Source organism: Drosophila obscura, unplaced genomic scaffold (assembly GCF_018151105.1).
Source record: "Drosophila obscura isolate BZ-5 IFL unplaced genomic scaffold, ASM1815110v1 contig_36, whole genome shotgun sequence".
Lineage (NCBI taxonomy): Eukaryota > Metazoa > Arthropoda > Insecta > Diptera > Drosophilidae > Drosophila > Drosophila obscura.
The window spans coordinates 700,466-720,101 of record NW_024542824.1 but is presented as its reverse complement, the minus strand read 5'-3'; the positions used below and the strand labels follow the sequence as shown (position 1 = coordinate 720,101).

At 46.1% G+C, this 19,636-nt stretch overlaps 1 protein-coding gene across 1 annotated transcript in view; it reads right to left on the bottom strand.

The window, feature by feature from the left end:
* Nucleotides 1-19,636, bottom strand: part of LOC121404694 — a 93,576-nt gene that overhangs the window by 50,843 nt on the left and 23,097 nt on the right. The window contains exon 4 of the mRNA XM_041594716.1: nucleotides 6,768-6,955. Within this exon, the coding sequence (XP_041450650.1) occupies nucleotides 6,768-6,955 (188 nt within the window). The remainder of the gene's footprint in view (nucleotides 1-6,767; nucleotides 6,956-19,636) is intronic.

Below are 19,636 nucleotides of genomic sequence, written 5' to 3'. Positions count from 1 at the left end.
ATCCCTAGCTGGAATTGTGTATCCCCACGCATACCTGTAGAATTTATCGATGACCGTTAAGACGTACTTTTTGTTTACAAAGTATAAATCTATATGCACTATTTGCATTGGTTTGGCCGGGGTTTCTGTTACACTATATTTTATTTTCTGGGGTTTACTATCGTTTTTAATTTTCTGACATCTGTCGCAGTTGTTAATCGTCTGTGCTATTATTGGCTTCATATGTGGGAAGTATAACATTCTTTTGAGGTGGATTAATGTTTCCTCTATTCCCCTATGATTATTTCTTTCATGGTGTTCTTTGACTGCCTTTTCCTGCCGGTCTCTTTCTACTATTTCAGGTAGTATAAATGTGCATCTTATGGCTTTATAAATTCTGCTGTAGGCAACATATTTACAATAAGCATTCTGTATAACTATAACCAGCTCGTCTGGTATAAAAATTGCTACCGTTCTATTAGGCTTCAGAATCTCTTTAAGCCTGCGTCCTATTGTCTCCTCTTCGAAGTTATCGGTCCATGTTATCCTAATCTTGTTCCTAAAGGGGACTTCCTTCACTATTCTAGCTGGGGTTCCCTTTTTTACTACTATTTGAATATTATAATCATTAAGTGGTTTCTCCGATATAGGAAATCCGAGGTGTAAGTCTTCGTCTGCGGAATGTATGGTTTCCCCGTTAGTCGCTACTTCCGACATGTTTTCCAGCATGTTAATCTCTGGCTGTATCCTACTCAAGGCGTCTGCCACTACGTTGAGGGATCCTTTCTTGTATAGGATTTCAAAATCGTATTCTAGCAATTGCAGTTTCCACCTAACCAACTTTGAATCTGGTTCTTTTATACTCATTAGCCACGTCAGCGGTCTGTGGTCCGTGACTATTTTAAATCTCTGTCCGAATAGATAGTGTCTGAAGTGCTTTATTGCCCAAATAATAGCAAGCATCTCCTTTTCTATCGTTGCGTAGTTTATTTCCGCGTCTGACAATGTTCTACTAGCATACGCCAACGGTGTGTCCGCTCTCAAGTGTCCTTGGGACAGGACAGCTCCTACAGCATAATTGCTTGCATCTGTTGTAAGAATAAATGGTTTCGAGAAGTCAGGAAACTGCAAAATGGGATCGATACACAGCAGTGTTTTACATGTTTCGAATGTTTCAGTGAATTCTAAGTCAATTTGTACTGGTTTTTTTCCTTTAAGCTGCCTCGTTAGCGGTTTTGTTATGGCCGCGAAGTCCTTTACGAATTTCCTGTAATATCCTAAAAGTCCCAAGAATGATTTTATTTGTTTCCTTGTCTTTGGAATTGGAAACCTTTTTATTGTTTCTATCTTCTTGGGATTCGGTTTAACTCCCTCTAAGGTTACTACATGACCTAAGTATTCTACCTCCTTTCTCAAAAATGCTGTCTTGTCTAATTGTAGTTTGAAGTTAGCATTGTCTAATTTTGCGAACACTCTGTTCAAGTCGCTCATGTGCTCTTGTAAGGATGCGGAGTACACCATGATGTCATCCATATATACAAGGCAACATTTCCCCAACAACTCCCCGAAAAGGTTATTCATCAATCTCTGGAACGTCGCTGGGGCATTACTTAGCCCGAAAGGCATCCTCACATATTCAAAGTGACCTCCTTCCGCGTAGAATGCTGTCTTCGGTATATCCTTTTCCTCTACCTCGATCTGATGATGCCCGCTCGCCAAGTCTAGCGTCGAAAAATCTTTGGCTCTTCCTAAACCACCCAATACGTCATTTATTATTGGCATGGGGTACCTGTCCTTAATCAGTTTTTCATTCAGTTTCCTATAATCGACTACCATTCTCCATTTTCTCTGCCCTGACGCGTCCTTCTTTTTGGCCACCAGCCACACTGGGGCACTCCATGGGGAGTGACTGTGTCTAATGATCTTTTGTTCCAGCAAGTTTTCTATTTGTCTTTTCACCTCGTGTCTTTCCGTGAATGCGTATCTATATGGCCTTGAGTACACACTGATGTTTGACAACGTTTGTGAACGACAAGTCTTCTCCCTCCATATAAAATGACGATGGGTATTTTTTACATAGTCTTTTTAATTCAGTGATTTCTTCCTCATTTAAATGATCTGTTCTTATCTTATGAAACGGAATTCCTTTCTTCCCTATATCTTTTCTGCTTTCTATGTTATTTATTTCTATATGCTCTTCGGCTTTGAATTCCGAAACCACTAGTGGTTCCTCTAGAAACAATTCCTGGTCCTCTTCCGAATAGTTGGTTATCTCTACCAGACTCTGTCCTGCTGTTGCCTTATACAGGCCTTCTGATATTTCCATATTAGGTTTTACCTTCGTTTTGTTAATTATGAACTCCCCATCCTGTAACTGTACCGGCACCTGTATAACCCTTTTTGTGCCCGCTTCTACCGTATATACCTCCGTTGCTCTGTATTGCGTCTGCCATATCTGTGTTTCTGTCGTCGATGTACGCAGTTGTCGTTTGTCTACATCGATTACTGCTCCTATTTGTTGCAATATGTCTATTCCTACCAGTCCATCGAAAAACTGATGAAACTTAAAGAGGAGCAATCTCATCTTTCCTACTCCTCCCAACTCTCTGAACATGGCTAAGACTGTTTCCTTATGTACTTCGTGGGATCGTACGATTGTTTTTATTTGTATTGATTATTTTAATCTTCTAATGTGTTCTGTGGGTATTAATTCCGGTCTTATGAATGAAAATGTGGATCCTGTGTCTATAAGCATTTTAATATTTTTGTCTGCCGCTAGCCTAACCACTATATAGGGCAGGGTCGACTGATTCTTCTTTCCTCCTAAGTACCCTGTGCTTTGTTCGAGGCTGTCTGGAGAAAATTTCCGTCCTCTTCCTGAATATTGTGTAGCTGACCAACTGCAGCTGCTTGTCCGCTAACTCTAGTTGAGGTACTAGGCGTCTGCTGTGCTGCATACGACTGTCTGGAATTATTGGAGTTATATGACTGCCCTGTGTTATTTGTCATTCTAGACATCCTCGATTGTCCACTTCTGCCTGCGTCCTGTGGTGCCTGGATCGCTAGTTGCTCTTGGCGATTGTTCTGGCCCCAACGCCTCCCATTGTTCTGTTGGTCATAGCCCCATCTAGGGTTCCTATTCTGCTGGTTCCGATATGGGCCCCTAGTGTACCCTGCTTGTTCGTTCTGCATAAAGGGAGCTCCCCTGAAGGGGTTTCCTCCCATTGGGTAGACGAACCCAAAACCTAGCCATCCGCTCCCATCAGTCATTGGGAACGGCATACCGAACGATGATTGTCCGTTCCCTCCCCATTGGTACTGTGGCCAGCTTGGCGTTTCCCGGTGCGCCCCTGGCGTCTGAGTTTCTTTCCTGTCGTGCTCTTGCGCCAAAGGTTCTTTAGTTTCCTTAGTCTGGTTCTCTGTCATCGGGTGCTTTTTTACCTCCTGTTCCGGCTCATCTAGAGTATAGACATTCTTCTCTCTACAGGCTACCTCGTATGCCTTTGAAATGTTACTACATGGATATTCCTAATTGTTTTATTGCCGAAAGGAAGGCGTTTAGTGCTATGTCTTCGTACCACTTGGTTCTTTCCTTCCTTAGCAACGAGTTCGGTTCTTTCACCTTACCCAAGCTGACAAGGGCCTTTCTTAACTCCAACACCTTTTGATATAGTGGCTCTAAATCCAACTTTTTCTCCTTTATGTGTGTAAGCTCCATGATTAAATCCTGCTCGGATCTTTTATCTCTAAAATGAGTCACCAATGCCTTCTTAATGTTATCCCAATTCAAATCTACCTCATTCAACTCCAATGCCCTATCTGCCGCTCCTATTACCTTGCTTCTTATAGCCCTAAGGGCTATAACCCCTATCGATGACCTTTCCTCTCCTTTTATAAGGCCTGTCTGTTCTACCGCTGATATAAACCCATCTAACTTCTCTACACTTCCTTCATACTTTGGTATAATCTCCACTAACTCTATGACTCGAACCGCTTCGAGCAATTTTGTGTTGCTGGGTTGGGTCATTTCTAATTGTCCCTGGTTCTCGTCACTAGCTCCTGAAGCCTCCGTGTCTACCGGAATAACCCTTTGGCTACTGCTTTCCTTTGACATATAGTCTATTTCCATTATTTTCTTTTTCTTATTTTACGTATTTTATAGTGTTTGTGTGTATGGTGATTTGTACAAGTTGTGTATCGTATCTTAATTATAATGTGTGCTTGTGTATTCTATAGTGTGTGTTACTTAAGTGTTTATACTAGATCGAGTTTGTCCTTGTGTGTCCTTGTGTTCGTGAAATGGAGTCTGAAATTGATTAAAATGAGTATTTTTCCGATCGTACTTTTCTAATAATATGGTGTGCCGTGAAGTGGTTTATTCTTCGTTTATAGTTATTCGATCGCCTTATATGCGTCTTTTTATTTACTTTGTGGCTTTACCTTACACGCTGAAGCTAGTCACAATACTGTGCGTTACAGTATCTGTAACCAATTGCGGACAGTCGTGTCTCCCTGGTAGCGTTTCTCTGTTCCGTCTCCCTGTCACCCCTATGCTAGGCGTCCGCACTGTGCGTTACAGTACTTTGCCCTACGCATGTGAGTGACTTGGATTGCGTATCTTTTAATTTTTATCGCCTCCTTCGCGGAGTGTTGCCCATCACAATTTTTGGTGATTTATTCTTTGTCTTTTGTGCCCTTTATCTTTTCATGCCGGCCCTGTCTTTATATTGTGTGTGTGTGTGTGTGTGGTTTCTCCTCTTCGACCGTTCGATGCTCGACTCGACCCGACGGAGTGTTAGCGTTGCCTCCGTCGTACCAAACCGTCGCCGCTGTAGTCCCCGCCAACGGCCCGATCGTCGGCACAATTACTCGTACGTTCGACTCTATGATCGTATCGGACCCTCGGCCTGACGTCGATCCGACAGCAACTGCCCGACTCCCAGTCGAACCGCATCCGCTCTAACCGCACCCGGTCGAACCGCAGCCGATCGAACCGCAACGATTGAACCACCGCCGCTCGAACCGCGCACGATCGAACCGCTCCCGCTCGAGCCGCCGTCCACCGTTCGACATTTTTCCACGACACTTTTGCACTCTTTTCTCCTCGCTCCCTTCTGACAATTTATTTGCAATAATTATGCTCGTTTTGGTCCGAATAACTCGAATCTCCACTGCCCTGGCCAACGCGCCATATTATCTCTCTTTTAATGATTGCCCATTTCACTGCTCACCATTGTATTCCCGTACTTTTCGTTCTCACAATTTGAGGATTTATTACATTTTATTTCTTTATTTTTTTGTTTTTCTCCTCCATTTCACGTCACTCTACTCACACGTACATATCTTCGGATATCTTTCCTTACAGGATTGTTAGTGTCGCTATTTTCCAATACATCTCTTGCGTGGTTCTCTCTCGCTGTCTTGGTCCTCTAGGGTCCTACTTCCTCCAGATTTCCGTCCTTTAACGAGAGTGTCCGACTGCGCCAGTTATGATCTTTGGTGAATCGGTTAAGATTCCTTGGGAGATTTGTCGTATGAGGTGGTTTGCGGAATAAAGTACACCCGGAGTGGTTGAGTTTCAAATGTATTCCGATTCTATATTTCGTTTTTAGGTTTTCAACTTAATTACAATTTGCTGGCCTTGCTCTTTTGGCCGGCAGAGAATCTGCTTACTCTCCATTCCTCAATCGGAACGGATGTTTCGTTGCTGAGGTCTGATATTTGTTTAAGTTGAGCCGATGCAACTTTGTTGCAGAGTCGACGTTGTTGACGTTAGGGCCTGCTATACTAGCCGAAGTGGTTTCGGCGGGGCGAGGGTGAGGGTAGGTGCTGAGGTGGTAACTCGCGCGCATAGAAAACCCGCGCCACCGCCACCGGCCGCCTTATATAGGCCTACGCCAACGGTACTCCCACGCGGCCAGTAAATTTCCATCGGCGATTCTGTGGCTTCCACGATCTTCTTAACGGGATCATCGCGGTGGCGTGAGTTCATGACCTTATTAGGATATGCGTCCAAGCGCTGCCGGCCCGATCCTGGCTTCCCACATCTCTCACGAGACTCGCTCCCTCTACCTACGGCCCACTCTCTGCCGCTCTCCGAGAGCCCCCCGGGTGATTTCGCCACAGCCGGATATCCTCGGATAAACCCTTCCCGACCTTAACCTTCGCAGCCCTGTGTGGAACCATGTTCCTCACACATCATTGCTGAGATCCTGGACAATAAGAATAGTAGATGAAGAAGCTGCAGTTGAGGGTTTAGTGCCATGCTGAGACGATGTAGACGAAGACGGTAAAGTAGAGAGTTCAGCGATAGGATATGACGGCGTAGACGACGGAGTATTGGGTGACTTTGATTGCCCTTGGACTGCAGTAGTTTCAGGGTTACTAAAATGCAGGAGAGTATGATGCTTACCCCCACAGCTGTGGAGGTACCTGTGCACAGGTACGAGAGTCGCTCGAGATGCATTGTGTCATTCGATGCCCTGTTTTAAAACAGTTTATACAGAGGGATAGCCTCTTGGCTTCCTTAAACCGACTTACGGGGGACAAGGCTTTAAAATTGGGACAGTAATGGATTTCGTGGGCATGGTCATTGCATAGCATGCATCGGGATAAAGTTTGATTAGTGCCGATAAATGTGGATCTTGAAATGTTAGGTTTTTTACTCCTGTCCACCTGACTGCTCAGCGCATATGTTGCCATAGAGAAATCCACGGAAGAACGAAGCCATAGATTCCCACAAAGGAATGAAATTGACAAATGCCGTATCTTCTAAACTTACCTCCCACCTTGCTTAACTCGCTGGATCCAGTTTCCGTAGAAGCACCTGCACGATGATGCATCCTGCGATCTGCTCAGAAGTACCCAAAGTCTACAACTCCCGCATATGAGAGTTGAACTTGTCCGAAATCTTCTGAAGCATAGCCACTGACCCATTTTCCACAGCCTGGAGCCCCAGGAGCTCAGTAATGTGTGCCTGAAAGACAAACCGTCGATTATTAAATCTCTTTTCCAATAACTCTAATGCCATGTTATAGTTGCCATCCGCGAGTTCTAACGATCGAATTGTCTCCTACACCGAATCACGTAAGCAAGATCGCAGATGCTGGAACTTTTCAATGTTGGATAGGTCCGGATGATTGTGAATAATGGTAAAAACATAGAATACAAATCTGACCAGTTTGCATACCCTCCGCTTCCACAGCCAAAGTGGAATGAGAAGGCATGTGATCGCTAGTCCTGGCAATTTCACGACAAATTGACGGCTTCAACGTTCGGAAAAGTGTTTGAAACTTGTCGCGCAATCCACTACTAAATTCTTGACAATCCAATTCTTTGAGCTCGTTCTGCATGGTTTTGAACATGCCCTGCAGCTCCTAGTTCTCCTCCAACCTTACCACGAGCATATAGTAATTGCAAACCGACAATTCATTCTCCCAAGTGGCACTCAATCTTTTGAAATGTATCGCACGATTCCGATGCCTTCCGCTTCAGAAAAATCACCCTGTTTTCCGCAGCGGTAGTTTCACTGCCGTTTGAACCATCCAACTCCATAGCAGCGACGGCGTTAGATAAACGTTTCTAGCGGCTAGATGAAAAACAAAGAGTACGGAACGAGCACCGCAAACAAAACGTCAATGCCTATATGGGCAGTTCCTATCTGGCGTTACGTACATTCGTACGACAAAATGTTGAAAAAAAATAGTCAAAAAGCTGAAATTTGGGAAAAAGGTTATCCTCATTGAATATAATTTGGTTAGACCTATATTCACCAGAAAAATGGCAATAATCGAGCGTACGGTTTGAAGATATAAGCCAAAGTATGACCTAAAAGTGCGTTACATAAAACAGAAGTGGTTTTCGAGGACGGCTTACAAAATGGCAAAACTCTGCGAATTGGATAGGGCTATCTGTATAACATTTTTTGTGCTAATAAATGAAGTATTGAGAGTTAATTTTCAAACTTATTAAATGTAAAAACTTTTCCCCTTTTTTTGTTAAAAATCCGCGGAGGCATCTGGCGAACGTTACTGGCGTGACGTTACCAAATTCCGCGATTATAAAAGCCTAAAAATATATTGTTAGCAGAGGATGGACAAACACTCTGATAATTATTTTGGGTAGTTTAATATATTAGAAAGACTTTAAGGAGAAACTTTTATCAAGAATCATCTTCTTCCTAGAAGATAATAGTAAAAGAAAACATGTCTATAAAAATACCAGAAAATACCAAAAACGTGAACTTTTGCTTATTTTCATAGGTTTTAGGATGAAAGTTAATGAAATTATATGTCAATTAAGTAAATAAGTTACCTTTCAATAAATTTAGAAAAAACGAGAAGGAACGTGTGAGTCGCTTCTGGGGACGCGACTCTACTTATACCCGTACTCAGTCAGTATATACATTTTTGAGCATGATTTTTTAGAATTTTAGAATTTAAAAAAAATTTTAAATTTTACATTTTTTTGCTACATTTGTTATCTACATCTCATCTACAATGTCTATTCTACATCTAACATGTAGATTGTACATGTACCATTTAGATTCTACATCTCCTCCGCTAGGGGTTGCTCGCGCACTGAACGCGGCAGAGTGTGCGAGCGAGAAGGAAAATGAGTTGCGTTGTCTGGAACGGGAGGGGGAGGGGAAGCAACTGAAAATGAATTTCTTCATTCTGGCTATAATTATGATCCGATCTAATTCAGATTCGGCAATCTGGTAGATATGGGCATTTTCTACGATACTGCGCTTTTAGTTTTATCGTATCTTTAAAACTGTGCCTGCTACAGATTTTCGTCCTTTGTGTGGGCGGAAGGGGGCGGGGCGAAATTTTGAAATACACTTGTAGCAGTGTGATATCACATGAGTCTGGAAACCAAATTTGGTTTCTCTAGCTCTTATAGTCTCTGAGATCCAGGCGCTCATCAAGACGGACGGACGGACAGACGGACAGACGGACGGACAGACGGACATGGCTATATAGACTTGGCTATTGATGCTGATCAAGAATATATATACTTTATGGGGTCGGAAACGTTTCCTTCTCTGCGTTGCACACATCCACTTTTACCACAAATCTAATATACCCCTTAACTCTTTTTTGAGTACGGGTATAAATATCCGGAAAAAATTATATGGAAATCGGTTTTTATTGACTTTTTATGATTTTTGGCCTGGTGGACCTTTTGGCGGAACTGCCCATATGCAAGAGCGGTTGTTGTATATATATGTGGTCGATGACACTTGTGAGGTCCTATTTCAGGCTGAGGTATGCATCAGCCTGTCCAGGGTCCGCTATAAGAAAATTTGTAGATTGTAGGTGGCTTCAGGTGTCGGGCTGGCTTGAAAAATGTAGTAGGCAGGCGAGAAATGATGATGCGAGAGTTTTTGTTTGGGTTGTTCTTGGTTTATTCAGTATTTATTCATTTACTTTAATTCCTTTACGTTGCTACTCTGGCTTGTAGTTGTATGGTGCGCTGGTGGACTGCGTAGTGCAGTGTCTTGGGTGTGTGACTGAGGGACTGTGCAGTGTCTTGGGTGTTTTTTTTTTTGTATTCAGGTTTTATTTAATAACTTACTTAACTATTTATCTAAACTATACAACTATGTAGACTGTGGCGATTGTAGGAAGAAGGGGCGATGGTGTACTCGAAAAAGACGTGGTGGGCGTCCTCCTCTATGCCTCGGCCGCAAGCTGGGCACCAGTCTTCGGTTTCATGCCCAAAGCGCTTCAGGTATGACCGGAAGCAGCCGTGACCGCTGAGGATTTGGGTCAGGTGGAAGTCAACCTGTCCGTGCTTCCGATCTATCCACGCCTTAAGGTCGGGAATCCATTTACGGGTCCAGCGACCTTTCGTTGAGGAGTCCCACTTTGCCTGCCATCTGCGGATGCTCTCCTGCCTTCGTGCTTCCCTCGCCTCTCTCGTATCGACCTGTCCTGCTAGGGTCAGCTCATGCGCCGCTGCTCTTTCCCTTGCCTGCTCCACAATCGGGATCAGTCCCGCAATGACAAGGGCTGCGTCGTCGGAGACCGTTTTAAACGCGTAGGCAATCCTGATGGCGCAGATTCGATGCGTTGCCTCGGCACCTCGCATGTAGCTGGAGACGTTCGTCGCCTTAAGCCACGCCGGTGCAGCGTATAGCAGCTGGGATGAGATGACGCTCGTGATGAGCCTCCTCCTCTCCTGTTTGGGTCCCCTGGTATTGAGCAGAATGCGCGATAGGGCTCGGCATGTCTGCGCTGCCTTTGCATTGGCGTACTCCATGTGCTCCCTGAAGGAGAGCCTGGTGTCCAGCATCACCCCTAAATACTTTAGGGCCCTTTGTGATGTGATTTGGTGGCCACCTACCATCACTTTGGCCGACTCCACCTTCTTCCTGCTGCTGAACAAGACGGCCTCCGTCTTGTGCGCTGCCAGCTGCAGTCCCGCTAAGTCGAGCCACGTCTCCACGGCTCGAATAGCCTCGTTGGCCGCTGCTTCCGTTGCTACGAGGTCCTTGGCCACTACTGCGATGGCCGCATCGTCGGCAAACCCTACTATCGTAGTGCTTTCTGGTAGGTTCAGTCGGAGGACTCCATCGTACATCGTGTTCCACAGGAGCGGCCCTAGCACTGATCCCTGGGGCACTCCAGCTGAGACTTCGTACCTCTTAGTTCCCTTGCTCGTCTCGTACGACAACACCCGGTGGCTGAGGTAGCTGTCTATCACGCAGAGGAGGTAGTCCGGTATGCCTACCGTCCGTAGCGCCTCCAACGTTCTTGCCCAGCTTGCCGTGTTAAACGCATGCTTGATGTCCAGGGTGACCAGCAAGCAATACTGCTTACTGCCTCCTTTCCATCGTATGCCGCTGATGGCTCTTTCCGCTATGGTCACAATCTTGTCGATGGCGTCCAGCGTCGACCTGCCTTTGCGGAAGCCGTACTGGTTTGCCGATAGGCCTCCCGATTCTTCAATGGCTCGATTAAGCCTGCGTGCTATAAGTCTTTCGCACACCTTACCGACGCTGTCCAGTAGGCAGATTGGTCGGTATGACGAAGGCACTCCTGGTGGCTTACCTGGTTTGTTTAGCAGCAGCAGTTTCTGCCTCTTCCACCTGGCTGGGAAGTTACCTTCTTCGAGGCACTTGTTGAAGACCTCCACGAAGGCAGATGGCTGTAGTGCTAGTGCCACTTTCAGCGCTCGGTTTGGGATTGCGTCGGGGCCAGGGTCTTTTTTCCTGTGTAGGCTCCTCCCGGCTTCCAGCACCTCTTCTTCCGTGACCTTCACTATGCCCGTGAACGGACCAGGGCGTATCCTCGGTCTTAGCCCCGTATGCTGCGCGCTTGGGAATAATGCGTGCACTATGGCCTCGAGCGCGTCGGGTTCAGTTGGCACCTTGCTCCCTGCACAGAGCTTCTTCGCCACGAGCTTGTAGGCCCTGCCCCAGGGGTCTTTATCCGCCGAGTCGTAGAGCTTGAGGAAACATTCGCGTTTGCTGCTTCGTATCGCCTTTTTCAGGACTTTCCTGGCGGACCCGTACTCTTCCAGTGCCGAGTCGAGTCGGGCCGTACGTCTCGCTCTCTGCATTGCTCGCCTGGCCTTCATGCACATTGTCCGGAGTCGTGCGATTTCCGGGGTCCACCATGCAATCGGCTCGTGGTGCCTCGTGAACGGCTTACGCTGCCTCATGCTCGAGTCGCAGGCCTCCTCCATTCTCGTGGCGAGAAGGTTGGCTGCCTCGTTGGTGCTTGCATCGAGTGTGGCATGCCACGACTCCAGGCACCTGGCGATCGCTCTCGTGTCGAGCGTGTCCTCGATGTAGGCCTTGCTCCTGCAGTATGTTCTGCTAGGTCTGAGGCGCTCTCCGATGGTGCACAGTATGGCTTCGTGGTCGCTTCCTGTGTACACATTTGCCATTTGCCACCTAGCTTCGCGTGAGAGCGACGGGCTCGAGAACGTGAGGATTATGATGGAGCCTCCGCTCGCCCTGCTGAATGTTTGCTGGGTGCCTTCGTTCAGCAAAGCTAGGTCCAGGGATGCAAACGCTTCCAATAGGGAACGGCCTCTTGCGTTGGTGGATTGGCAGCCCCACTCCTGTGCCCACGCATTGAAATCCCCGGCGATCAGTACGTTTGTACGGCTCCGTGCATCGTCGACAATTTCCTCGATGATCCGGTTGAAGGAATCGAGGGGTAGACTGGGCGCTAGATAGCAGCTGTAGGTCCACAAGTTCCCAACTTTCGCACGCACGTACCCGTTTCCTGCCTTGATGTTGCAGAGCTTGGGGGGTCGCTTCCGCAGGCCCACAGGGATGCCTTCCCAGACGAGTCTGAGGCCCAGTGCCCGGTGTCGCATGCTTTGTACGGTTCGCTAAGCATGGCCAGGTCCGATCCACATTCCCTCACCGTCTGCGCCAGGAGATCCTGCGCAGCTCTGCAGTGGTTCAGGTTCAGCTGGATTACCCGCATGTCGGTCTGGCGTTTCCGACCCCGCTACTTAGGGCTGGACAGCTTCTGCTGCCGGCCTGATGCCTGACCTCCTTCTTACCAGCTGTCGAGCAGATGAAGCACGATGGCTCATTGCTGCACTCTGCTGCCTTGTGTCCCTGTTGTCCGCATTTAATGCAGCATCCGCTCCTGTCAACCGTGCTCTTGCAGTTGCTTGCAATATGCCCTGGCTCCAAGCATCTGAAGCACCTTGGGGGGCCTCCTCTTTCCCGTATCTTGCAGACGGTCCAGCCGATCCGCACCTCACCGCACTGTAGAACTGCTTTACCCATGGAGAAGGGTAAGCTGATCACTGCCGTCTGTGACTCTGCATAGCCACGGCGTAGTCTCCTCACTCTGACTCGTACCTCGTCAATTCCAAACTGGCTCGCGAGTGCGGCGCAGATCTCACGCTCCGTCGCGAGGGAGTCGAGATCGCTTATCTCCAGCACGGCCACCTTGTTGTCCTCCGTCGCCGCCCGCACTGACGCAGCGTCACCGAGGACCCGCGCGATGCTCTCTCTCATGGACTCAGCGCTCTCAGCACTGCCTTTAGCCACCTCCAGCAGAAGGTTGCCATTTTGTGTACGGCGTACCTTTGTAACGCAGCTCCCCAGGTCCGACAGCTGCTTGTCCTCCCTCCTAGTCACCTTTGCCAGCACCTCACTGTAGGATTTTCCGCACGCCTGCACGATGACCGCGTCGGGACGTACGCGGCGTACTGTCCTCGGCTTTTTTGCCACTACGGACCATCCTTTGTCCGGGTGTTCGTTGGTCACGGACTTACTGATGGCACTATGGGTCGTCTCCTCTTCTTGCGGCCGCATTTGGGGCTTCCTCACGGCCCTCTTGGATGCTCTGACATGCAGCTGGGCTGTACCCGTGAGTGGCGAACTCGGCTCCGCTGCCGTTGCTTCCGCTCCGGTCGGCTGGCTTAGCCTTCGCCACGGCTCGGTCTGCGCTGCGGCATTTTTTGTCCAGACGGTTGCCGTCTGCTGCCCCTTGTCCTCGCTCTGCGTCCTCTGTAAGCATTTTGCACACAAGGCTTCGACTACGTGGCCTTGCTGCCCGTCGTCTCCATTCGATGTGGCTGCTCGTCTCACCTCCTGGATGCTCGAGTGCAGCTCCTTCATGCGCACGAACATTGCCCTCGTGGCAATGGTGATGTGGCGCGAGGTTTTGTCCATCATCCTGATCGTCACCTCGTCCAGGAATTTCCCTAGCTCCGAGAGGTTCTCGAGGCAGGTTGCGTCCTGTGTGGCCTTGCTTTTCTTGGGCGGCGTCTTTCTCTGCGAGCTAGCTGGGCTAAGTGGGTCCCGAGTCCTCTTAGGGGTCTCCTTGGAGCTCTGACCCGTTGGTGGGGTTGGCGAGGGTGCTGGTGATCGGCTGAGCTTACTGCCCTTCCCGAATGCCAATGCGGCCTCCTCTGGCTCCCTATCCGGCAGTTGGCGTGGCGATCTTGCCAGTGCCGAACTACCCACGAAGGGGTTTCCTTCCTCCATTTCTCGCTTCTCGGTCTGCGCTAGGAGGCTCCCGCGCAGGCCTCGGATATTCCCTTGGCGTATTGATGATGGGGGATATACCGCCCCTCCACGGTCCCCGACGTTCCGTTGACCGGAACACCGCCTGAGCGGGGGATCGGAGAGTGGTCGGTTCCGTGACCTTTCCCTCGCGCCCCCTGTGCTGCCTTGATAAGTCTCGAGGTATGCACTCCTGTGCCTGCCTCGCGCTCAGCCTATGGGTATGCAAGACTCTGCCGGATCGTGCAAATCTTGCTCCCTGACAGCTGCTGCTTGCTACGATGAAGTGGTAGCCGATATTGCCAGCTGGAGGACTTGTGCGCTTTCCAACACTGACTGATCAGTCAGCTGCTTGTGCCGTCGCGAAGAGCAAACAATACAAAAATTGCGCGTGGAAAATTGTCAATTGTTGTTGGCCCGGCTAAGAAAGAGCGAGGAGCTGTGTGTGGGTGACCCCTCCGCCCCTCTCCGCAGGATGGAGCAACGTTTTTTAGCCTGGCAAATCCCTCAGAGCTTTCCCCTGGAGCGTATGCCTGACTCGGTACGTACCCCTTCCCTTTGGGCACCTGTTGTTCACTTTTGCCCTATTTTAGCTGGATCTTCGCTTCTAAATTTGCTTGGAAACTGGAGGAAACTTATACGCGTCCGTTCACTTTCGACACTCGTGTCTGGCCAGTGTCTTGGGTGTGTGACTGAGAGACTGCTTAGTGCAGTGTCTTGTGTTTGGGCTGATGGACTGCCAAGTGCAGTGTCTTGTGTTTGGGCTGATGGACTGCCTGTATCTTGTGTTCGGGCTGATGGACTGCCTAGTGCAGTGTCTTGTGTTCGGGCTGATGGACTGCCTATTCTTTCGGCCGATCTTGGCCCTTTTATACAGCTGGCGATCGCACCTGAGACCCGGAAATAATTGCTTATTGCATCGCGAGAGGTGTGGGCTGCAGTTGGGAATTGGGTTTTTGCTAACTCCTCATCGCGGAAGGTGATAGCTGAATTTGGGCCGGTAGGTCGATAATTTAAGGCTGGCTTGACTTATTGTGAAAAACGCAAATGATATTTCTTATGTAGGCCGTCGATTGCGAAATGTCCCAAAAGGTGGGGTGTTTTAAATTGTTGTGTGGACAAAAATGTGTAGAGTTGTTGATCGAGAGTTCTTAATTAATTGTGTGCGTTGATTAAGACTATTTTATTTCCCGGAGTTGCTGACACACCGCTATTTGGGGAGAACCGTGGCTAGAGCCATGGTTCGTTAGCTCTGTGTATATCAATTAGATTACTGTCTCCGGCCAGCGTGGATGCGCTGACCCTTCGCCGTTTGTGACGAGACATGGCTAGAACCATGGTTCACGAGTGCACGAGTATTCAAAGAAAAGATCAGAGTACACATGAATTAAATTGTTAAGAACAATTTTTTGGCGAAATTCTTTGTTGGATGTATTCGATTGAATGGCAGAAGCGTGGTTCTGTACATGTACACATTTAGCTTTGAATTTTCGACAAGATTCGAACAGATCATATTAATCCGATCATTTCTGCTACCAGATCCAGAAACTGACCCGGAGTTGGATTCCATTGTGACAACGAGCATGAGCCATGGCCCTTGCGGAGTCCACATCCCAGACTCACCGTTGGTGAACGACACAATTAGTGGAATGGACGGAATGGGCAGCTCAATCGTGATGAAAGTGAAAGAAAATGATGTCGTTACCGATAACCACTGGATCGTTCCATACCGTCCATACTTTTGTCGAAAACGTTCTCAAAACACTGCAATTTTGAGTACTGCAACTCCATCAGATCCATCAAATACGTTTGACAATATGTCAACAAAGGGAGCGACATGGCGGTCCAAATGCAAGCGACGAGGGACGAATTTGAAATTGTTACGTGAGTTGTAACGAGGCAATCTGGCGTCTGTTTTCATGTCCGATCCATGAACGTCACCCGACCGTCGTGCATTTGGCAGTTCACTTGGAGAACTGCCAGCATTTGTAGCGCAAAGAACAGAAAGACCCTAAGCGACAACATTGACAAAGGAGGTTTGCAAGGACTTTACTCTATTCGGAAATACAACGCTATTATTCATGGAATGCTTCATCAAAGAAGTTTAACGCCGGAAGAAAGGTGACGCAGTTGAGGCTTCGCCGATGTCTATTCGAGTGATGCCCTCGGACGAATATACACAGTTCATTCACGTTAAGACAAATGCTTCTATCTTCGCTCGCTTTTTGTGAACATTAGAGGCCCTACATCCTACGCTTCCTTGCGTACTGTGGATGGTGTACTGTGCGCCACTTTTAGTGATGCTAGCCAACGTTTGAATTTACTCGAAAACAATACACATTGGTACTCAGTGCTCGCCGATGCAACTGTTTCTGTGCTAATATCTAAATACATATTTGTCAACATATCCCACAATCCCACAACCCACAGCCTATACCGCTGGCTCCAGCGGCGTGATTTTTTTTTAGATTGTTCCTTTTTGCCATCGATTTCCGCTAACGAACCATTATTTGATCCTCCCAACAGAAGTATAGAAAACTAAAAGTTTGTTGAACCGCAAAAGACAAGTGTAAAGAGGGGAAGAGGGTAAGGGCAAGACTCAAAATTCAAAATTCAAAGGCACGAAGCAAGAGTCAAGAGGAAAGAAGGCTAAATTATGCCTACAGTAATCAGATCGCAATGTGATCTGGTGGGATACTTTTTTTGTTTTCTTAAACAAATTTTTTTTATTCTAAAGAAATTCTTTTTCATTTTCCTCTTTGCTTTGCTATCCACACACTAGAAAAGCCCATTAAACTTGCATTTTAGAATTAACCAGCCAAACTTAGTTTAGCATATTAGCTGCATTGTCAGCTCCAACAACTTTTTTTGTTTTAATTACACATCTCCTTTCAAAACTATCTGTGAGCGAGCCGCTGAGGGCTTACTAGTATGTATATATATATCTGCTCATTATATTCATACATTCCTTATTTTAAACTGCACATAAGATAAATAAAAAAAATTACGATTTTTTATATTAGGCGGTGTCACATCACCATACAAAAATTCTTAAATATAGGGCATATTTCGAAAGCGCCAGATCTAGACTGCTTCAAAAGACGTGTGCTCACATACAGTCGTCGGCTGCCGCAGTATGCATACAAGAGAGCGGCTGGCTAGCCGCTATGGGCTTGCTATGATTAGGCTTAGTATACCAGACCATGGACTGGCTCACGTTGCCCAGACACCGGGCTAGGCTGAGTATACCAGACCATGGACTGGCACACGTTAGCTAGACCAAGGCTAGGCTTGCTGGGTAGCGAATGGGCTCAATAAAACACCTTTTTTAATTTCTTTTTGTTTTTTATAGAAGAATTAATAAGGCGTCGTTAAATGTATCGTTTGTAAGAATCGATGGATAAACGGCCAAATTGCAACCGTTTGACCAAAACGACTAAAAATTTATTTTACCTGAAAAAATACCGTCCGGAACGTTGCTTGTCCAACTTTCCATAAGTAGCTAAGATATATGATTTCATGCTTTAACCCAGTCTTTTCAGTAAGTTTTAATAAAATAAAGAATTTTTTATTCAAGTGTTATGTTATTACAATATTTTTAAGATTAGTGATGAATTGGGTTTGTTACTGCAACCAGTCAGAATGAGTTCCAGGCTGTTTTTTCATTCGTAGATCAAATATTTTTAAATCTATCTTCATTTAGTAGTTTTTGAATTTGGGGGCCATCAAATACGCCTTCTTTTAATTTTTGCCAGCGACAGACTTGGAAAAACAGTTTTTAGGTAACTCATCGATTCACCTCCCTTGTCCAGTGCTTTAACAAAATTTTTCATTAGTCCCAGCTTAATGTGTAATGGTGGTAAAATAACGTCTTCAAACTTCACGAGAGCTGCATTTTGTATGGCCTGGCCTCCCTTTTGGCCAGAGTTTTCTTGAGTAGTTCCGGTTAATATGGCTGCGACTTTTAAGTCACACGCGACCATCCACTGGTGTTCTTTATATTTTATATTTTCAAACAATTTAGCCATTGTTTGATATTTTTCCTTCATATTAACAGCATGGGTGATGGAGAGAGAGAAGAGGCAGAGAGAATCTACACAAAGCATAAGAACAGCACTAGGAACCATATCGGGGCCAGTAGAAAAAGAAAATTTACATGTTTTTAAATTAACTAAGAGTCTATTATAGTCGATGAAGGGGGTATGGATACAGTTAGAACAAAGCATAAGAACAGCACTAGGAACCATATCGGGGCCAGTAGAAAAAGAAAATTTACAAGTTTTTAAATTAATTAAGAGTCTATTATAGTCGATGAAGGGGGTATGTATACAGTTAGAACAGTTTTCATGGGGAAAACATATGATTGCTTGGACAAAATTTATCAGATGAAGCAAGAATAAATGGATGGTTATTAAAAGGAACAGAGTAGCAGAGTTGAAGAAGCGAAAAGATTAGCAATATCACAATCGTTAATAGCACTAGTCAACACGCTGTGGCCCAAAATGACTTTGTCTTATAGATTTCCGGGTTTAAAATTTTTTAATGAATTAATGTTGGTTTAATGGTTTTTTTAAAGAATTTTTAAAAATCTGGCAGTGTTTTCATGTTTTTTTTTTTCAGAGGTAGTGCTTCTATTTTTCATATAACTTAAGTATCTTATATCTGGGTGCATGGTTATCGTTTGTAAGAATCGATGGATAAACGGCCAAGTTGCAGCCGTTTGACCAAAACGACTCAAAATTCATTTTAAATTTTAATTCAACCCTTTTTCGTTTGCTTTGTTTCCAATCGGCAGTTGGAACCGCAACCGTCCAAAAAGTATTTTTTGTCTATTTTTTTAATTTTTGTTAGGTTTGGTTAGGGGTAAGGTTAGGTTTTGGTAAGGGTCTTCTGGGAAAGATAGAGGAGACCCTCTGCAGACCAGGGTACTTGATATGTCGGAAGAAAACACGAGATCAAGAAACCTACCCAAGTTATTGGTTATAGCATTAACCTGACCCAACGATGTATTCGACAATGAATCAACAAAACCATGCTGAATAGATGGGAACATCAGGTTAGAGTCCACAGAAGGAGACCATGAGATATTAGGTAGGTTAAAGTCTCCAAGGACAATAAGACGGTCAGAGTCATTAAGAGACTGAAGATGGGAAACGTGAATCATATAAGTGGAGAATTCGGAGGACGGCTGAATATAAGAACAGGATATAAATAGATTAAAAGAGGGCCAGCAAAGCTTAACAACAATAATTTCAATGTTATTATGCCCTTCGACGTGAAAGATTTGGGAAGCTATGTCCGAACGAACAACAATCAGGACACCGCCACCACGAGATGGACGATCATACATTAAATTTGTTAATAAGAATCTCGGAGTCATAATTAGGTTTCAGAAAAAGCAGTCCCGAAAGATGCACCGTCAGTATATAGCTTGTTAAGCTTACTGCCCAAGCCACCAACATTCTGATAGGTTATCTTAAAGGAAAGAGGAGAAATTAGTTTTTTGATGCCGAGGGTAATGCTGCCGGAGATGGAGTTGGACGGACAGAAGTTAAAGCAGTCGGAGATGGAGTGGAAAGGACACCCACTCGACGTTCAGGGCTAGGGGGACGAGTGGTAACCACATGACAGATATGTTTGTCAGGAATAAGAATTTTGAAGGAAGATATA